Consider the following 18165-nt stretch of genomic DNA (forward strand, 5'->3'; position numbering starts at 1 on the left):
CAGAGTGGAATAAACTTTTCACACCTCCTTCTGTACCTTTAAAACCATGTGAATACATTAAAATATATATATGATGCAACTTTTGAAAACCACTGAAAAACTGAATCAAAGAATAAATATTTTAAAAGATCAGTAACTCTATCTACCTTTAATACAATAGGGCTGTACCAGACTAACTCTGTACATACCTAGTTCCATAAACACTGCCAGTTACACTCAAAATCATTTAACTATTTTTTAGTTAATTGAAAAGAGTTACAAATCATTACTTAATGATTTATAAGGACCTTTGAATCATTCCTCAAATATATGTTTTATTTGTATTAGGAACACAGAAAATAACTTATACTATCTTATGCAAAATAGGCACTCTGTATGAAAGATACAAACATGTAAAAAATAACTGTTTGCAATTTAAAATATTTTACCTCCTTTAGAGTCCTTCTTTCCATTTCCATTTGGTGTTGCTGATTCTTTATTACTGGTGGTCATGCTGTCTACATCATTTTCTTCTAAAGCTAAATGATCAGGCTATTATTGAAGAAGAAAAATAACAATTTCTTGATCCAAGCCATTGCATACAGATTTGACAGCAATATATGATTAAATGTTCATCCTAAGGAGGGCTTCAATGTATTTCCACGTTACTTACCTCGTCTTCCTTTGTTGTCGAATCAGCTGAGAGCTGTCGGCTATTCCGGAGTCTGCCATCTTGCACTGCACTGATATCCAGGCTCATTTTGGGATTATAAGTATGTGGATAAAGAGACTCAGGAAGATGTTTGTACTCTTGGGCACACTGCAATACAATGGTGTGTTTTAAAATAGGACTGAAAAAATCTTTGTAATTGAAAGGAAGATGTTAAATAGAATAAGGACAACTAATGCATCATGCTCTAAGCTGGCAAAAGTTCACAAAACTAAAGTTCTGAAAAGTAGTTTACACTGAAAAATTCCATCATTCATAAGACAATTAAAATGCTCTCACCTTTAAAATGTCATCTCCACTACAGTATAAGGTCTAATTCTACTTCTTTGCTTTTAAGGTATCAATCCCCTTCCAGGGAATGCCCCTGGGGCAGGGTAGGGAGGTGGAGAGTAGAAGGATGGAAGGGAGGGAGGGAGGGAGGAAGGAGGGAGAAAACAGTTTAAACTGTACTGGTATGCTAAATGAATCCTTGAATTAAAATAAAATTTTCATTCATATCGTTTTTAATTAGCAAAAGGAATAAGAGAATCAGAAAGAAGGGTATCCACTAAAGACTTGTTAAGTATTTAAAGACTACAGACCTTAAGTTTCTGATGCTAAAGAAATGAACTATGCACAGTAAACCAAGATTATCACATTTGTTCACACACACTGAAACTGGTCTGTATTCTGAAATAACGTTTGTGCAAATTTTATCAGAGAGAGGAGGAAAAAAATAATTTACTTCTAAAAGCCAGTGCTCTGAAACAATGTGTATTCCTCTTTCTTTTACAGATTTATACTCTCGATTGGTGTCATTTGGTCGCCCTTGATAGATGAAATGGGTCACTGTTTCATCAATACTCCACCTGAAACATGGCCAAATTAAAAATATATACAAAACTAAGAGAAATAGCCCACATTAGTTAGGGTGAACATTATTCATCATATCTATAAAATAGTTGGACCTTCTCAAAAATTTTAGAACTATATTAATAGTAAGCAAGACCATTAAAACGACAGGGTCCACCTTTTCCATAATATTTTATACAATTACCTCTAGGTATATAAATGCAGAGAGCTGTTTGGAAGGATTTTCTTTAAAATATTACTTTCTTTTTTAAACTTTTCTGAATTGTTTCAATTTTTAAATAATAAATACCTATCACTTTATAGTTAACAATAAAGGCATTTTCAAATTAATAAAATAGCAAAGCACCCAATCTATCCTCCAGTTGCTGGCAGTCACGCTACATTTGCTCTATGGCACACATTAGACTAGATACTTTGTATCATTATCATATTCATTCTTCACACAACAAGCTTGAAATGCTGGAATTTTATTATATCCATTTTACGGATAAGAAAATGAGGGGTCTGGGTAACCTGTCCACAGATATTCAGCCAGTAAGTGGTAGACCAGGTATAACTTCAAAACCCAAGCTCTTAGTGGAGTGGGTGTAGCTAGGTGGTTGAGCGCCTGCTTCACATGTATGAGGTCCCGGGTTCAATCCCTGGTACCACCGTTAAAATATTTACAATAGCAAAAAATAAAACAAAACCAAAAAAACTCCACAATGCTCTTATCTGCTCTATTATGCTATGATCTTCCCAGTCAGTATTTTCTCCTGACCTAAGAAAATTCCAAAAATATATATAAAACATTGTCCTGCAAAGGATCAAGAAAAAGGCAAAAAGAAGTATAAAAATAGTATTTCTAAATATAATCACCAAAATAAATAAATAAAGGTCTCTCTGTACGGACACTTAATGTTTTCCATTTCTTAAATAAATATCTCTGAATCTTTTAAATACCCAAGTAAAGCAAATTAAATAATATTTTCTTCTACATTATATTATAAACATCTATTTCCAGGTACTACCTGCTTCCCCTGTATTCTTAAAAACAGCACTAAAAAATACTTTCTCTAATTAATTGTTAGCTCTCTAGCAACTGGCTCTATTACTGCTGTTGAGGTAAAACAATACATTTAAATAAATTATAAGATAATTCCAAAAAATAGAGTAGTGTTTTGCCTGAATCTTCTTGGTTCAACTCTATACTGTGGTAATATGGAAACTATGAGACTTAGTTCTTATATATCCTTTGAGAACAGGCTGTATTTGTTGTAGGTGGTGTAGGCAAACTTAAAGGGCCAGAAAATGGTAAATAATTTAGGCTTTACAAGCCAGTCTGTTGCAACCACTCCATTCTTGCCTTTGTTGCTCAAAAACAGCTACAGACAACACATAAATGAAGAGGCACAGCTGTGTTCCAATAAAACTTTACAAAACAAAACAAAATTTACAAAAACAGATGGCTGGCGTGCCATAGTTTGCCAACTCTTGGTCTACATCAGTGTTTTCAGCAAGTGTTACTTTATCTTAGAGGACATCTTAGAAACTGGTAGGGGTGATTTTGGTTGCTATAATAACATTTGTGTGAAAGGGGGCCAGCATTTAACGGTGGAATCCAGGGATGTGAGAAAGTCTGGGCAACAATTATACATAATAAACAATTATCCCATATCCCACATGATCTTTCAATGTCTTGACAGAAATTCAAAGTCAAAAATTTGTTTATAATTATATAAGTGTAGAATCTGTTTCACATATAAACACAAGCTATTTTTGCAGTTGTAATGATATTCCAAATTGATGGAAGGCCATTCTTGGCTTCATGTGAAAATTTGCAAAACTGTAAACGACCCTTGGTAAAATCCTATCACCACTGGAAATGCTGCCCATGGTATATGCACCTCCATATTTGTCTCAGCCTTCCAGCTATTGCATTTGAGGTGACTTTAGCTACATGTGCAAACACTGTCCTGTAGTGTCACCAGGCTCAGCCATTTACATGCTAAACATATTATTTGTTAGTATGCACCGTCTATTCCTCCCATATATCACAGGTAGAACATTTATGTTAATTTTTAAAATTATAAGATGGGTAGGTTATAAAATTTGTGAATTCCATGTCAGTACAGGGAATGTTACAAAAATAGCTGTAATTCAAAGGGGATGCTGCTTCTGCTGTTTGGCTGTCTGAAGGCAGGAGACAGGAGCAGGTCTCTTCAGAATGCTCTGGCCCTAGCTCACCGAAGAGGAGTCCATAATTTGGGACATTTGGGACATATTCACTTGAGAAGTGATTGTCCCATGAACACATAAATATTGTATCCCTGCATAGTAAAGGATTTTTCCCTTTCATCCATTATCCAGCCTAAGAAATCTACTTCAGGAAGGTAGATTTAACACAAACTTTAAATCAATAAGATTGAACAGTTAAAACTCAAAGCAATCTTATTACCTTTAGAGATTTCAACAATAAATTCTTCTTATACTGAGAGGACCGGCATTTAAAATCTTATAAAAACATAAATCCTCTATGTTTCCTTTTAAGTCTTACATTGTCCACATACAAACAGGATATCCAAGAAAGCATTCAATTTTAACAACTAATATATATACATCCACGAAAAAAAATGAAATAATTTGTGTCTCATACTAAGTGCTCAATAAAAAGTTAATAGGTAATATACATATAATATGTAATGATATAATAAGTATTAATAGTATGTAATAAGATATAATAGGTAATATAAACAATAGGAAGTTATAATAGATAACACACCAACATACGCATTTACTAAGTTGCTTATAATTATTATAGGTAACATTGTTTTTATATGCTAATATGAATTTATCAAATAGAAAGCTAACTGAAAACCAAAGAGGAAGGTGAAGCTAATCATATTCCTCAAGCCGTTTAACACTCGAGAAACCAATCATTAGGCTGAACACAGGAGATCAGGAGAGCTAGCACGAAGGTGAAACTGGCTGGAAGCGGCAGGGGTCGCTCAGTCATTGACGCTGACCCCATCTGTGCTACGTAGGAGCTGTCGCTAACTTAGGCTGCCAGGCTGAAGGCTTATCTGATAGTCCATGTCTCCAAGTAGTCAACACGATAGAAATTAAAACAACCTCAAAAAAAGACTGTCCTTATTCAGGAGCATTGCTAGAGTATTTAGTACTACTCACAGAAGGGCTCTAATCTGAAAAGCACTAAGGCGAAAATATGCTTAACTTCAGATGCAGATATATTTCCTAGATTATAAAATCCTTGAAGACAGGACTGTACTGTTGATTCATGGATTCCAAATTTTTAGAACAGTGTGTGGCACAAACCAGGTGCTCAAGAGAATATGACACACTAAAAGACAAAATAAATTTGATTCGAACAAAATAAAATAAAAACAAAGCAAACAAACAAACAAATAAATAAATTTGGTTCCTTGTAGATGCTCATTACAGCTTTCAATTTCTCTATGAACCCTGGCCAGTTCACAACCATGGAGAAGATGTGATAACTACCTGTAATCTGCTCCGAGAGAGGCTGCAATCCCATTTAGTTCGCTCTGCTTCTTACTGAGTTTTTTACTCACACATATCACCACCTTGTGAAGTGGCTTTGAAGTGTCTTCCTGTCCATGGAAAATAAAAAAACCATCAGCTATTATCATTTGAAATGTTTTATTGTCTAAAATGCCCTCTTAATGAGAGATCTAATTCTACCTTCTCCGATTGGGCGTCTTTCAGTTGGGGGCTGGCAGAAAGAGCCGCAGCATTTCGAGAGCTGTTTGCCAAAGCAAGTTTCAAGTTTCTGACAATGACTTCTGAAAGTGGTGTACTCAACTTCCTTTTCTGTTGGCTGGAACCTCTTGGCGTTTCCAAGGCTGCAAGTGCATCCTATATGCATAAAGGGGGAGAGAAGAAGAGAGGAGAAAAGAAGAGAAAAAGACAGAAGAGAGGAGAAAGGTATAGAGGGGAGAGAAACAGAAATAGAAAGTGGGAAGGAGGGGTAAAGGGATAACCCTCAGTATTAACAGGATACAGCTTTAATCATCTCTGGTTTTACTTCCTCCAAGCAACAACAAAAAGAATGAAACATAATCCATCTCTAGATACTAAAAAGGGGAAAAATTGCATACTTTTCACCAAAAGGGTCTAAAGAGAATAACATGCTTACCTTTCAGCAGTGAGTACTCTATTTACCAGAATCTTAGAATTGACGTTGCAGTTAAAATCCAAAACAACAAAAACACACAGGATACAAGTAAGCAAGAAGGCAAAGAAGGGTAAGAGCAAGACATGAATATGAAAGGTTAAAAAGTCAGAATGAGCGGAGAACTGTGAAAAATCTTCAAAAGTTAAAAAAAAATATACACACACACACACACACATATACTCTTGCCAGCCTTGGTTCCCTCATGAGGAAACCACACTTGCTTGTTCTCTTTTCCACCTGCAGACTATTCCACATAGATGGCAGAAAATAAGAGCCAGTACCCAACCGAACAGCCTTTAGAGTAACAATCCTTTGCTAGCCTTGTACCCACATGGGAGAAAAGGGAAACATTTAAGCAAAATGTATGTACCAATGCTGGCACTCTCACCGGCAAAGTATGTTTTCCATAAATGCTTGACAGTACAGTGGGTAATTGGATTTTTTAAAATTGCCAATCGGATAGGTTAAAAAGTTAACCTGTATGTTTTAAATTTTCCACTCTCATGTAGAATTCAGTTCATCATCTTTATGCATGTATTCTATTTGTATTTAATTTTTTGTGACAATTATCTTTTCCTATCCTTGGCTCATTTTCCCACTGGGTTATTAGCTTTGGTATATTCACTTGTATGAATTTTTTTATATTATCCTCTATGAATTTATGTGCATATCCACTATGATACATGTACACATTTGTATTCAGTTTGTCATCTGTCAAATACAAAAAGCAGATTTGAGGTTACCAGGGTGTGTGGGGGGAGTGGAAGGCTGAGATTTTGCTTGGTGGGCAGAAATTTTTAATGCTGAAATTTTTAATTGTCAAATTTATTTAAACTTTTATTTTATTTTTGGTGTGTGTGTGTGTGTGGGGGGGGCAGTAGGTATAGTTAAAAAGACCTTCCCACACTGAGATACTTAAAAACAAACAAGCCTTCTCCTGGCCGGCTCTACAATTTTTATAGCTTCATTTCTGATATTTAAATACCCGATCATGTGAAATTTATTCTAATATGAAGTGTAAGATTTAATCCCAAGTGGCTACCCAACTGTTTTATTTGAACTCCACCTTTATGATGCAGTAAGTTTCCCTTTCTATGGGTTATAATCTTGTTTACTGATCTGAGGATATATGTGACAGTAATACACTACTTCAATTGCTGCAGCTTTATAAGACATTTTAATAACTGGAAGGGTAGTGCCTACCCTCAATTTATTCCTCTCAATTTTTATACTATTTCTTTTTTTCATTTTTAATAAGATCTACATTGCTTTCCTAGACCTTTATGATGTTTAACCTGTTTTGTTAAGAACATGTCTATTTGTTAAAGTCCTTTATTTCTCCAAAGTGTTTTTAATAGTTCTTCGCAAACAATAGAAGCCAGGCACTCCTATTCCACATCTGTCCACCGTCAGCATCCTTGCCACGAACACTAGCTCCCTCCTGGCACTTCCCTCCCCTTAAGCACTAGCTCCCACTCCTCACCACTCCAGGACGTGGCTCCAGGAGTTCTCCCCTCGTGTGCATCATCAACTGGCTCTCTAACGGATCATGTGCACTGGCATAGAGCCACTTCTTTCATCTTAAGAACAAAACAACCTCCTTGACCCCATTTTGTGCTACAGCTACCACCCCATTTTTCTGATCTCCTTTAAGCAAAACTCAAAAGCACCGTTTATACTCCCTTGTCTCCAATTCTTCTCACATTCCCGTATGGATCCACACTGGCTTCCACTTCCACCATGCTCAATCCAGAACCAATGTTCTGTTTTCACCTCGATCTTTCAGCACTATTTGACACAGATAATCCCTCCTCCTCTTCAAATACTTTTCTTACTTGGCCTCTAATGTAATCTCAAGGCTTTTGTCCTCGAGACAAAAGTGGCTTCTTTTCAGAATCCTTTGCCAGTTCCTTCTCTAAACAGGAGGACCTCGGGGTACTCCTTGGACCTCTTCTCTTCTTTATCTTCTTCTATTACCCTGGCATATATTCTCATATGGCTTTAAATATTTACAAGCCCAGATTCCCAAATTCCTACCTCCAGCCCAGACCATTTTCCAAACGTCAGGCTTTATAAGCAACTGCCTATCTGACAACTGTACTTGGATATCTAAAAGGAATGTCAAATGTAATAAATCCAAAAAGTGAACTTGATCATCAGACTGCAACCCCAGCCTGTTCTATTCACGGCCTTCTTCAATTTAGTGGACTGTTACCTCCATTCTTCTAATCCTCAGACCAAACACTTGGGAGCCACCCTTTACTTCTCTCTTTTTCTCACATTACACAACCAATCAGTAAATCCTAATGGATGGCCTTTCAAAATACCTCACCACTTCCATGGATATCATCTTGATCTAAGTAAAGCCACTATCATCTCTCACCTGGATTACTGCAAAATCTCCTAACCGGTCTCTGTGCATCCATCTTTATTCTCCTGAATCCTGCCCCCCACCCCCCAAACAAACAAACAAACAAGGGAAATCCTTTTAAACAAAAACAGCTCATACCACAACTGTCAAATTGTTCCAATGGCTTCCCATCTCAATGAACACAAGCCAAAGTTTTTGCATGTTGTACAAGGCCTGGACCCCTCCTGCTACTCAACTGTTTTTCTTGTTCTCTCACCGAAGGCCATTTGCACTTGCTTTTCCCCCTACCCTGGGATACCCTTCCACATATATCCACATGTATATATATATCTCCTTTGGATGTTTGTTCAAGTCACTGAGGTGAGACCTTTCCTGACCAACCTATCTGAAATTAACTACCACCCCAGCCTTGCTCTGCTGCTCTTCTCTGTAACACTCATCACCACATAGACTCTTACACATTTTGTTTATAAGTTTCTTGTCCATCTCCTCCCCATTAAAATAAAAGCACCATAAGAGCAAGGATTTCTGCATATATATTCATTGTATCCGTCATTTATAACACTGTTGAATGAATTAAGAGATTTTATTGAACGTATTTACTTTAAAGTTATTATAATAGGATCTTTTCTTACATTATGATCTTCTAACTGGTTTATGTTGTTTGTAATATGTGAAAGCTACTAATTTCTGGGTCCCTTCACTGAACTCTCTCTTAAGTTTGAATTGGTTGTCTTTGGTTTTCCAGACCCAAATAACGGACATTTTAAATCCTTTCCAAATTTTTATATCCTTTACTTCCTGTCTTTTCTAGCTCCATTGGCAGGTGTGATGAAAGGCATTCTTAATCTGTTCTTGAACTTAATTTAATGGGAATGATTCATGTGCTCATTAAGTATAAAGCTTGTTTTGAAATAATAAAAAAAAGTATTTCGTTATAGTGAATTCTATTCCTATTTTATTAAAAAATTTTAAAAATCTACACTGAATGGAATGACTTATCAAATACCTTTTTAAAATGTTTATGGAGATGTTTTATCCATTAAGAGGGCAAATCCTAATACATTTTTAAACAGCACATCCTGTTTTATTTATTTTAAATAGCTGTATTAATACATAATTTACTTACCATAAAGTTTGCCCATTTAAAGTATATAATTTTAGTATATTTACAGAGTTGTGCATCTTACCATAATCTAATTTTAGAACTTTTTCATCAAGCCAAAAAGAAACTTTATGCCCATCAGCAGTCACATTTTTTAATACAAAAATAGTGAACACAGATCAGACGTAGTAATTATAGGCCTGGGCTACAGGGCAAAGACTGAAGGTGAGCAGGACCAGTAGTAGCTCAGAGAACCCATTCTTCAGGGGGATGAAGAGATAGAGAAGGGGTATACCCATTGGAGAGGAGTCAGTGAAGAGATCAAAGGAAATAAGAAGGGAAAATTGTGGATCCTGCAGAAATTAAAGATAAACAAGACACACCAACCCTTCCCCTCACCACTTACAAGGTCATCTAATAAAGAAACTGCTCCAAAGGAGCAGAACTGACAGAAAAGAGCATGCTCAAACTAAAACACTCTTCTCTAAAAGAACAAGAAGAAGTACACCATATCCATATCAAACTCTTTAACAAGTCAGACATCGTGAATGTTCCCCTCCCAGTGAAAAATCTTCCCTAAAAACCCAACATGAAACTATAGAAAATCATAACACAACACTCCACATTGAATTAAGTAGCTTCAAATAAGCTCTTAGGGAAAGCGGACGTGGCTCAACCGATAAGAGCATCCGTCTACCACATCCAGGGTTCAATCCCAGGGTCTCCTCACCCGTGTGGTAGGTTGACCCACGCGCAGTGCTGCTGCGTGCAAGGAGTGCTGTGCCACGCAGGGCGTCCCTGTGCAGGGGTGCTCCATGCACAAGGTGTGCGCCCCACAAGGAGAACCACCCCACGTGAAAATAGTGCAGCCTGCCCAGGAGTGGTGCTGCACACATGGAGAGCTGATGCAGCAAGATGACGCAACAAAAAAGAGACGCAGTTTCCCAGTGCTGCCAGATAATGCTAGCAGACACAGAAGAACATACAGTGAATGGACACAGAAAGCAGACAACAGGGGGGAAGAGGAGAGAAGAAAGTAAAAAATGAATCTTTAAAAAAATAAAACGCTCTTAGGGATTTTTAAAAACCTTATACCAGGAAAAAAGTACAAACGAAAAATAGTAAATCCAAACAATCTGTTGAAGAGTCCACCTCACAGTAAAAGCTCTGATTGTGCCAGGGTCAGGGTGTGCTGTCCACATGTGCCCTTCCTGAGCCGTTTACTGGAGGATGAACTTCATCCCACCAGAAGACGAAAGGGAAACCTCACTGAAGACAGACAGCAGCTCAGACATTCAACTGCAGAGTTAAAGACTAAGCAAGGCTGAGGTCCATGGGAGGGAGGATATATAAGCTTATTTACTGACAAGACAAAAATGCAACTAAAAAGAGAAGAGAGAAAAAGGGGAAAGTAGAGTAAGATCACTGACTGTTGTAGAAGGCAGTAAGTGGGAATCAAAAAACACCATTTAAAACTGACAAAAAGTAAAAGCTTAAGAAAAAGGTGAAATAACGGCACTACAAAAAGTATTACTACAAAGATAACTACTAGGATAATTTTAAAAATCTTTCCCAAATACCATAAGAAAACAAATGAAGAGGAAACATCGAATGAAGAACACAATAAATATAACTACAAAATTGTTAACTCAGCACCATTTCCTATGAACTTACCTTCACATCAAAGGAAGGCTTGAAGAGTTTATCTTTGGACAGAAATTTTGATGGTGTATCCAGATGTAATGAGGGCTCCTTCTGAAGTGGCAACCCGACTGCTGGGGAGACAGAAACCTGTCCGGTGTGTTGGGAGATCACAGCATGGAAAGCTCTACTCTGAAACCGGTTCATATCTAAAGGTGTAACAGCTGATTTTCTCTGAGTTTCCAGATGTGCGCCAGAATGCTCTGGAGTGTCTGGATTTAGATTCATCCCATTCGTTATTTCCGTTTTCAAACTTTGTTCTAGAGATGAACAAATGAAAAGAAATACATGGGAAGCGGACTTGGCTCAATGGATAGAGCATCTGCCTACCACATGGGAGGTCCAAGGTTCAAACCCAGGTCCTCCTGACCAGTGTGAAAAGCTGACCCACTTGCAGTGCTGATGCTCACGAGGAATGTTGTGCCACGCAGGGGTGTCCCCCGCATAGGGAAGCCCCACGCGCGAGGAGTGCGCCCCATGAGCTGCCCAGCGCGAAAAAAGTGCAGCCTGCCCAGGGTGGTGCCGCACACATGGAGAGCTGACGCAGTAAGATGATGCAACAAAGAGAGATACAGATTCCAGGTGCTGCCGGGTAATGCAAGCAGATACAGGAGAACACACAGCGAATGGACACAGAGAGCAGACAAGTGGGGTGGGTGGGGGTGGGGGGGGGGAAGGAAGGGGAGAGAAATAAATTAAAAAAAAAAAAAAAGAAATACATGAAGAGGTATATAAAAATTGATTATTTTTATTTCACTGTCAGTTTACATGTTAATCCTGAAGTACATTTTAAACCACAAAGTTATATACCTACTTTTCAAGAAGGAAACCAAATGATATATTAAAAAGCATGATGTCTTAGGCAAATATTACCTGGAACAAGTATTTAATGAAAATGGGTTTCCTGTTTCATCTTCTTCTATCTTGAAATAGTCTCAATAACCTCGCGATTTGCCAAAAAGGATACAGATTAGCATCCAAGTCAATGGCAGAATAAAAAGGAAACCACAATTACATATACTCAGTTTAAATATACAGTCTGAAAACAGCTCTTTCGGCCACCTTTCTGTGCCGCCACAATGGTGCACGTTAATGACCTGACTAACGCTTTCAAGGGCATCAACAAGGTCAGAGAGAGGCCCATGCCAGGTTCTTATCGGGTCAAAGTAATTGCCAGGTTTCTACCTGTGATGATGAAACATGACTGTATTGGTGATTTGAAATCACTTATGATTACAGAGCTGGGAAAATTGTTCTGAACCTCACAGGGAGGTTAAACAAGTGCAGGGTGATTAGTCCCAGATTTGATGGACAGCTCAAAGATCTAGAAAAATGGCAGGATAGTCTGCTCCATCCAGTCAGTTTGGTTTCACTTACTGACGACTTCAGCTGGCTTTATGGTCAATGAGGAAGCCGGGCAAAAACACACAGAAGGAAAATCCTCAGATTCTTTTTCTAGGGATGCAAAATATACAAGCAAATAAAATCCCTCCATGGGGAGAAAAATACAGGCTGAAAATATAAACCAGTCAAGTTTTTGGAAATGCCTGAATGAAATTTTATTATGATTTGAAATTTACTTTTGCCTCAGTTGTAACATTTCCAGTCTAAATATGTAAGTGATGGCCCGAGAGCTATTCCCAAGCTGATGCCTTTCTCTGAAATTTGCCAAGGGATGGCATCGGCCCTTAGGAGAAGGGAGCAATGGTGGCTCCCTACCACTGCCTTCTACCTTTTTTCAAAATTTAATAAAAAACACTTATTACCTGGTTATTCCTTGCTAGACCCAATGCTAGACAATGGGGATATACTATGCACAAGACATGCATGTTCTTTGTTTTTACAAAGCTTACAATTTAGCAGGGAGTCACAAAAGTAAGCCAGCATTGTAATACTGGGGTAAAAGCCACAAAAGGGATAACAGAGTGTTATGGGATGGAGACAAAGTAGCTTAAAGGCCATACCAGGTGAGTCAAGGAAGGCTTCCCAGGTAAAGTGACATCCAAGCAGAGAACAGGATGAGGAGGAGCATGCAAGGGTGAGGTAGGCTAGAGGAAACGTTCTAAAGCCCAAAGGTGAGAGGAAGACAGCACGGTAATTGCAAGGTGAATTAGTGTGAACCGCAGAAGAAATCAACAGTAAATGGGATCCTGCTCACATCTTTAGACTTCTATACAGAGACACTAGATTGTTCATATATTGTCTTATATCCTCTAGCTTTCAGATAGTGCCTACAGTTGATAGCATATATATATTAAAATTTGTGATATGCATATATTTTGCCACTCAAAAGCACAATGGCCAACAGTGGCTCACTGGACCAAAAGTACTGCATACAATAGGAAGAGCAGAAACCCATGACCTTTCCTAAAATCAAGCTTCAGCACATTTCTATCCCAGAAACCATCAAATTATAAAAATATAATTGTAAAAAAAAACCTGTATACCTCCTTTAGGTGGGTTTTCAATCAGAAAATGGTTTTCATCTGCTTTCTGTCCCATTCTAGCAGTCTGCAACAGCCAAGCTATAGTGACTGCTGGTAAATGCCACTTCTTTGAAGCTTCATATTTAGAACCACCTGGTTCTTTCAATATAAGATGTGTACTGGCAAGCATACCTTTCTTTGCATTGGATTTGCGAACAAAATATTCTTGAACGCTGAAATGCATATTTAAAGAAAAGCAAATGGTCATATACACTTAACCAGCCATATATATATATATAATTAACCAGTATAAAGTTTCTTAACAACAGTGTTGAGAGTTCATGCAAGTACGAGAAAATACACACTGATTAGAAGCTGGATTATTATTTTTAAATTAAGCTAATCTCCTTACAAGTGTTTACTCTAAGATAAAAACATATTGCTACAACAATTAAACATTTTATTAAAACGTAAGCAAATTAAATAAGACTTGGAAATAATAGAAAAATTACGGCCTTAATTAGCCATCACCCACCCTCACTGACCTTCCTCTCAAAAGGAGGAAAGACCAACCAGAGGAGCGAAGACAAGGAATAAATAACATCTTTTTGGCCCACTATGACTTCTCAAAGCATTTCCACATAAAATCTTATTAAACCCTCTCAATATTGTTGAATTTTACAGAAATTGAAGAAAGACAACAAAGAAATTAAATGACTTACTCAAAATCACATATACTAAATTCAGAGAATAAAGGGGCAGAAACATAAGTTGACCACTTGAGACATAAAAAGAATTATCTCTCCTTTTATGACTTCCGGGTTTTGTGGTCTAACTCTTCACTATAGGATTCTTTTCTAAATCTCCCATTTTTTTCCTAGTACTCTTTTGGTTTCATATTTTTTTACATTTAGCCTACTGATTCCTTCATATTTATTATGGTATGAGATGTGGCTCCAACTTTACTGTATTCCACCAGTTGTTCTATTTAAGAAATTTCTTAATAATTTGAAATGTCACTTTTACCATGAACTAAATTTCTCTTGGTATGTGAGTCTATTTCTAGACGTTCTGCTCAAGTCCATCAAACTTTCTGCTACCTATAGCCACAGTAGTGAGATTTTATTTTAAAAATTTTATATACATGCGTGTGTATTAATAGACTATTTTTTATAGCAGTTTTAGGTTTACAGAAAATTGAAGAGAAAGTGTAAAATTCCCATGTACCCATTATAGATTGAACTATATCCCCTAAACATACATGTTCAAGTCCTCTGAACATGACCTTATCTGGAAACCAGGTCTTTGTAGATGTTGCTAGCTAAAGTAAGAACAAATTGGGTTAGAGCAGGCCTTTGTCCAGTATGACTGGTGCCCTTACAGGAGGAGAACTGGACACAATATAAGGAAAGAACACTATCTGATGAACAAAGCAGAGACTGGAAGCCTAAGAACTGCCAGCGACCCACCAGAAGCTAGAAAGAGGCAATAAACAGATAATAAATTGTTGCTTAAGCCATCCGGTTAGCAGTACTTTGTTACGGCAGCTATAGGAAACTAAGATACCCCTTCCTCTAACCAGTTTCCCGTTATTAACATTGTGCATTAGTGTGGTACATTTGTTACCATTGATGACTCGATACTGATATGTTATTATTAACTAAAGTTCATAGTTTCCATTAGGTTCACTCTTTATATATTTAGCAGGGGTCACAAAAGTAAACCATCATTGTGACACTAGGGTAAGAGCCACAAGAGGGATAACGGGGTGTTATGGGATGACAAAGTGGCATAAAGGCCATACTAGGTGTATTAGTCAGCCAAAGGGGTGCTGATGCAAAACACCAGAAATTGGTTGGTTTTTACAAAGGGTATTCATTTGGGGTAGGAGCTTACAGATACCAGGACATAAAACATAAGTTACTTCCCTCACCAAAATCTATTTTCACGTGTTAGAGCAAGATGGCTTTCTGACGTTTGCAAGGGTTCAGGCTTCCGGGGTTCCTCTCTTCCAGGGTCTTGCTTCTGTCTGGGTTCAGCACTCCTCTCTTCCTGGGGCTGGCTTCTCTTTCCTCTGTCATCTTATTTCCCAGGGCTCCAGCTTAAGGCTTCAGCATCAAACTCCAACATCAAAACCCCTAACTCTGTCCTTTGCCATGCCTTTTATCTGTGAGTCCTGACTCACTAAGGTGTAGTATTAAACGCCTTACTGACACACGAGGTTTACATAATTACTTAATCAAATAAACCTATGAATCCAATATAATCTAATATGCCCAGAGGAAAAAAGCAGTTTACAAACATAGTCCAGTATTTCTTTTTGGAATTCATCAATCATATCAAACTGGTACACTAGGTGAGTCAAGGAAGGCTTCCCAGAGAAAGTAACATCCAAGTAGAGAACTGAAGGATGAGGAGGAGGAACAGGCATGGGTGAGGCAGGTTGGAAGAAATGTTCTAAAGCCCTGGTAGGTAGGGCTAAGTCCCAATTATTCTTCTATTTCAAGAATTGTTATGGCTTTATCTTTTCATAGGAATTTTAGAATTAGTTTGCCTAATGCCCTCCATAAAAAAATTTTGTTGGTATTTTTACTGGGATCACATTAAATTTATACATTAATTAAGGGAAGAACAACAACTTCTTCACAATATTTAGTCTTCCTTTCCAAGAACAAGCTGTATCTTACCCACTGTTCAAATTTTATTTTGTTTCCTTCAGCATTTTATACGTTTTCTGTATCTCTTTCAAGTTTCATTTTAAATCTGATGCTAGGTATTTTAACTTTTTTCACAGACTCAGTAACAGGCCTTCGTTTCCATTAGTTTTTCTAGCTGGGTGTTTGTAGATACGACAGTCCCTGATATCTAAACAAAATTTTCTACATAGCCACTTTACTGAATTTTTCTCTGAGCATTGCTTGAATGGTATCCCTAGAGTCTGATGTCAAGTATTTGTTGTCATTTTCCAGATTTTCTGCAACTTCAGTTTTTTAAAAAATGTTTTAATGTTTCATATAATTAAAATATAGAACACACAAAAAGCAACTATATAGGTTGATGAATTAAATTATAAGGTAAAAATCCTTTTATCTACAACCACATCAGAAGATAGAAATTTGCCAGCCACTGAAGAACCACTCCTCTTAGTCACAATCCTCTTGGACATTTGTGGTCATAATTTCCTTGCCCCCTGTATTAGTGAGTCAAAGGGGTGCTGATACAAACTACCAGAAATCTGCTGGCTTTTATAAAGGTTATTTGTTTGGGGTAGAAGCTTATAGCTACCAGGCCATAAAACATGACCCAATCAAAGCCTTAATTATAATTTAATCAAGAATGAAACCTCTGAATCCAATGTTGGAATTCATAAATAATACCAAACTCCTATACCTCCCTCCTTTTTTAAAATAATTTTATCATCTAGAGCATCCTTAAACACTTATATACTATATTTCATTTAAAGTGGTTTTTTTTCCTGATGTCTTTTAGTTTATAGGTTCCTGCTTCAATTTCAACAGATATTTGTTGAAGAAACTGAAGAGTATGGATTTTGGTTACAGGGTTGGGATTTTGCAGATTATATTCTTTAAGTTTTAGTTTCCTGTAGTGGGAATAGTATTTTAAGATCACAATATGGGAACTGGAGTTGCTTTTTACCATTTCTTGTCTTGCCAATTGTTTTCATTTCCTCTTTGAACCTAGTTATTTAAAACAGATCCAGCTGATAGGGGTTTTTGGGTTTTTTTTTATGACTAATTTCTAGGTTTATTTTTATTTTTTCCACTGTTACCAGAGAATATGGTCTGTACTCTTTCTACTTTGGGAATTTACTGAGGTTTTTTTTGAGACTAACTTGATAGCCAACTTTCATGAGCATTTCATAGGCACTTGAAAAGGTATGTTCACTGTTTCAGGGTAGATATTTAATTAATTGTGCTACTTAGCTCTAGATCCTTGTTTGATCGTTCATGAAGTTCAAGATGGAAATTAAGTCTCCTGTAGTACTATGATTTGGTAGATTTGTCCTTAATATCTTTTGTCCTTTTTGTATTAGGAATGGTGATGCTCTAGTTGGTATAAAGATATTTTATCTTCACTGTTAATAGTACTCTTTATTTACAGGGCTCTTCTTTCTTTGTCTAATGCTTTTGATCTGAATTCAAACCTGTCTTGATTTTTAAAATTGCAACTCCTTCTAATGTTTGTTTATATTTACTTGACTTATCTTTGCCCAAAATTTTTTCCCTCAAACTTTCTCAATTACTCTGATTTAGGTAGAAATCTTGTTTAAAAGCAGAGTTCATGCAGTTTTGTCTTATGATCTAGTCTTAAAGTATTTTTTAAAATTAAAATGAAAGTTTAATTCATTCAGATTTATTTATTATCTCCCCCCGCCCAATGACTCCCTTGTCTGTCTGCTTATTGTTTGCACTTGGTTGCACTCATTGGTTTTGTTTTTCACTAGTTGTCTGTTTTTTTCTTTTAGGAGGCACTGGGAACTGAACCCGGGATGTCCCATTTGGGAGGCAGGTGCTCAACTGCTCGAGTAACATCACCCTCTGCTCGTTTTGGTTTTGCTCATTGTTTTTGCTAGATATCTACTCATTGTTTGTTTGTCTTCTTTAGGAGGCACTGGGAACCAAACCCAGGACCTGCCATGTGGGAAGCAGGCACTCAACTGCTTGAGCCACATCTACTCCCTCTCACATGTATTTATTGACATAACAGTTTTCTTTTTCCTTTTTAAAAAGCCACCATCTAATGTTCACCAATTGGTTGGGCCAGTGTAGATTCCAAAAGCCACTT

The 18165-nt window shown here is 37.1% G+C and overlaps 1 protein-coding gene across 3 annotated transcripts in view; it reads right to left on the reverse strand.

Moving 5' to 3' along the window:
* Positions 1-18165, reverse strand: part of TOPBP1 (DNA topoisomerase II binding protein 1) — a 49113-nt gene that overhangs the window by 13322 nt on the left and 17626 nt on the right. For all 3 annotated transcript variants that reach the window (XM_058294972.2, XM_058294973.2, XM_058294974.2), the window contains exons 13-19: positions 13381-13592; positions 10907-11193; positions 5264-5437; positions 5063-5172; positions 1434-1557; positions 653-799; positions 429-531 (exon numbers count right to left, since the gene is read on the reverse strand). In XM_058294972.2, the coding sequence (XP_058150955.1) occupies positions 429-531; positions 653-799; positions 1434-1557; positions 5063-5172; positions 5264-5437; positions 10907-11193; positions 13381-13592 (1157 nt within the window). The remainder of the gene's footprint in view (positions 1-428; positions 532-652; positions 800-1433; positions 1558-5062; positions 5173-5263; positions 5438-10906; positions 11194-13380; positions 13593-18165) is intronic.

Source organism: Dasypus novemcinctus, chromosome 4, assembly GCF_030445035.2.
Source record: "Dasypus novemcinctus isolate mDasNov1 chromosome 4, mDasNov1.1.hap2, whole genome shotgun sequence".
Classification (NCBI taxonomy): Eukaryota; Metazoa; Chordata; class Mammalia; order Cingulata; family Dasypodidae; genus Dasypus; species Dasypus novemcinctus.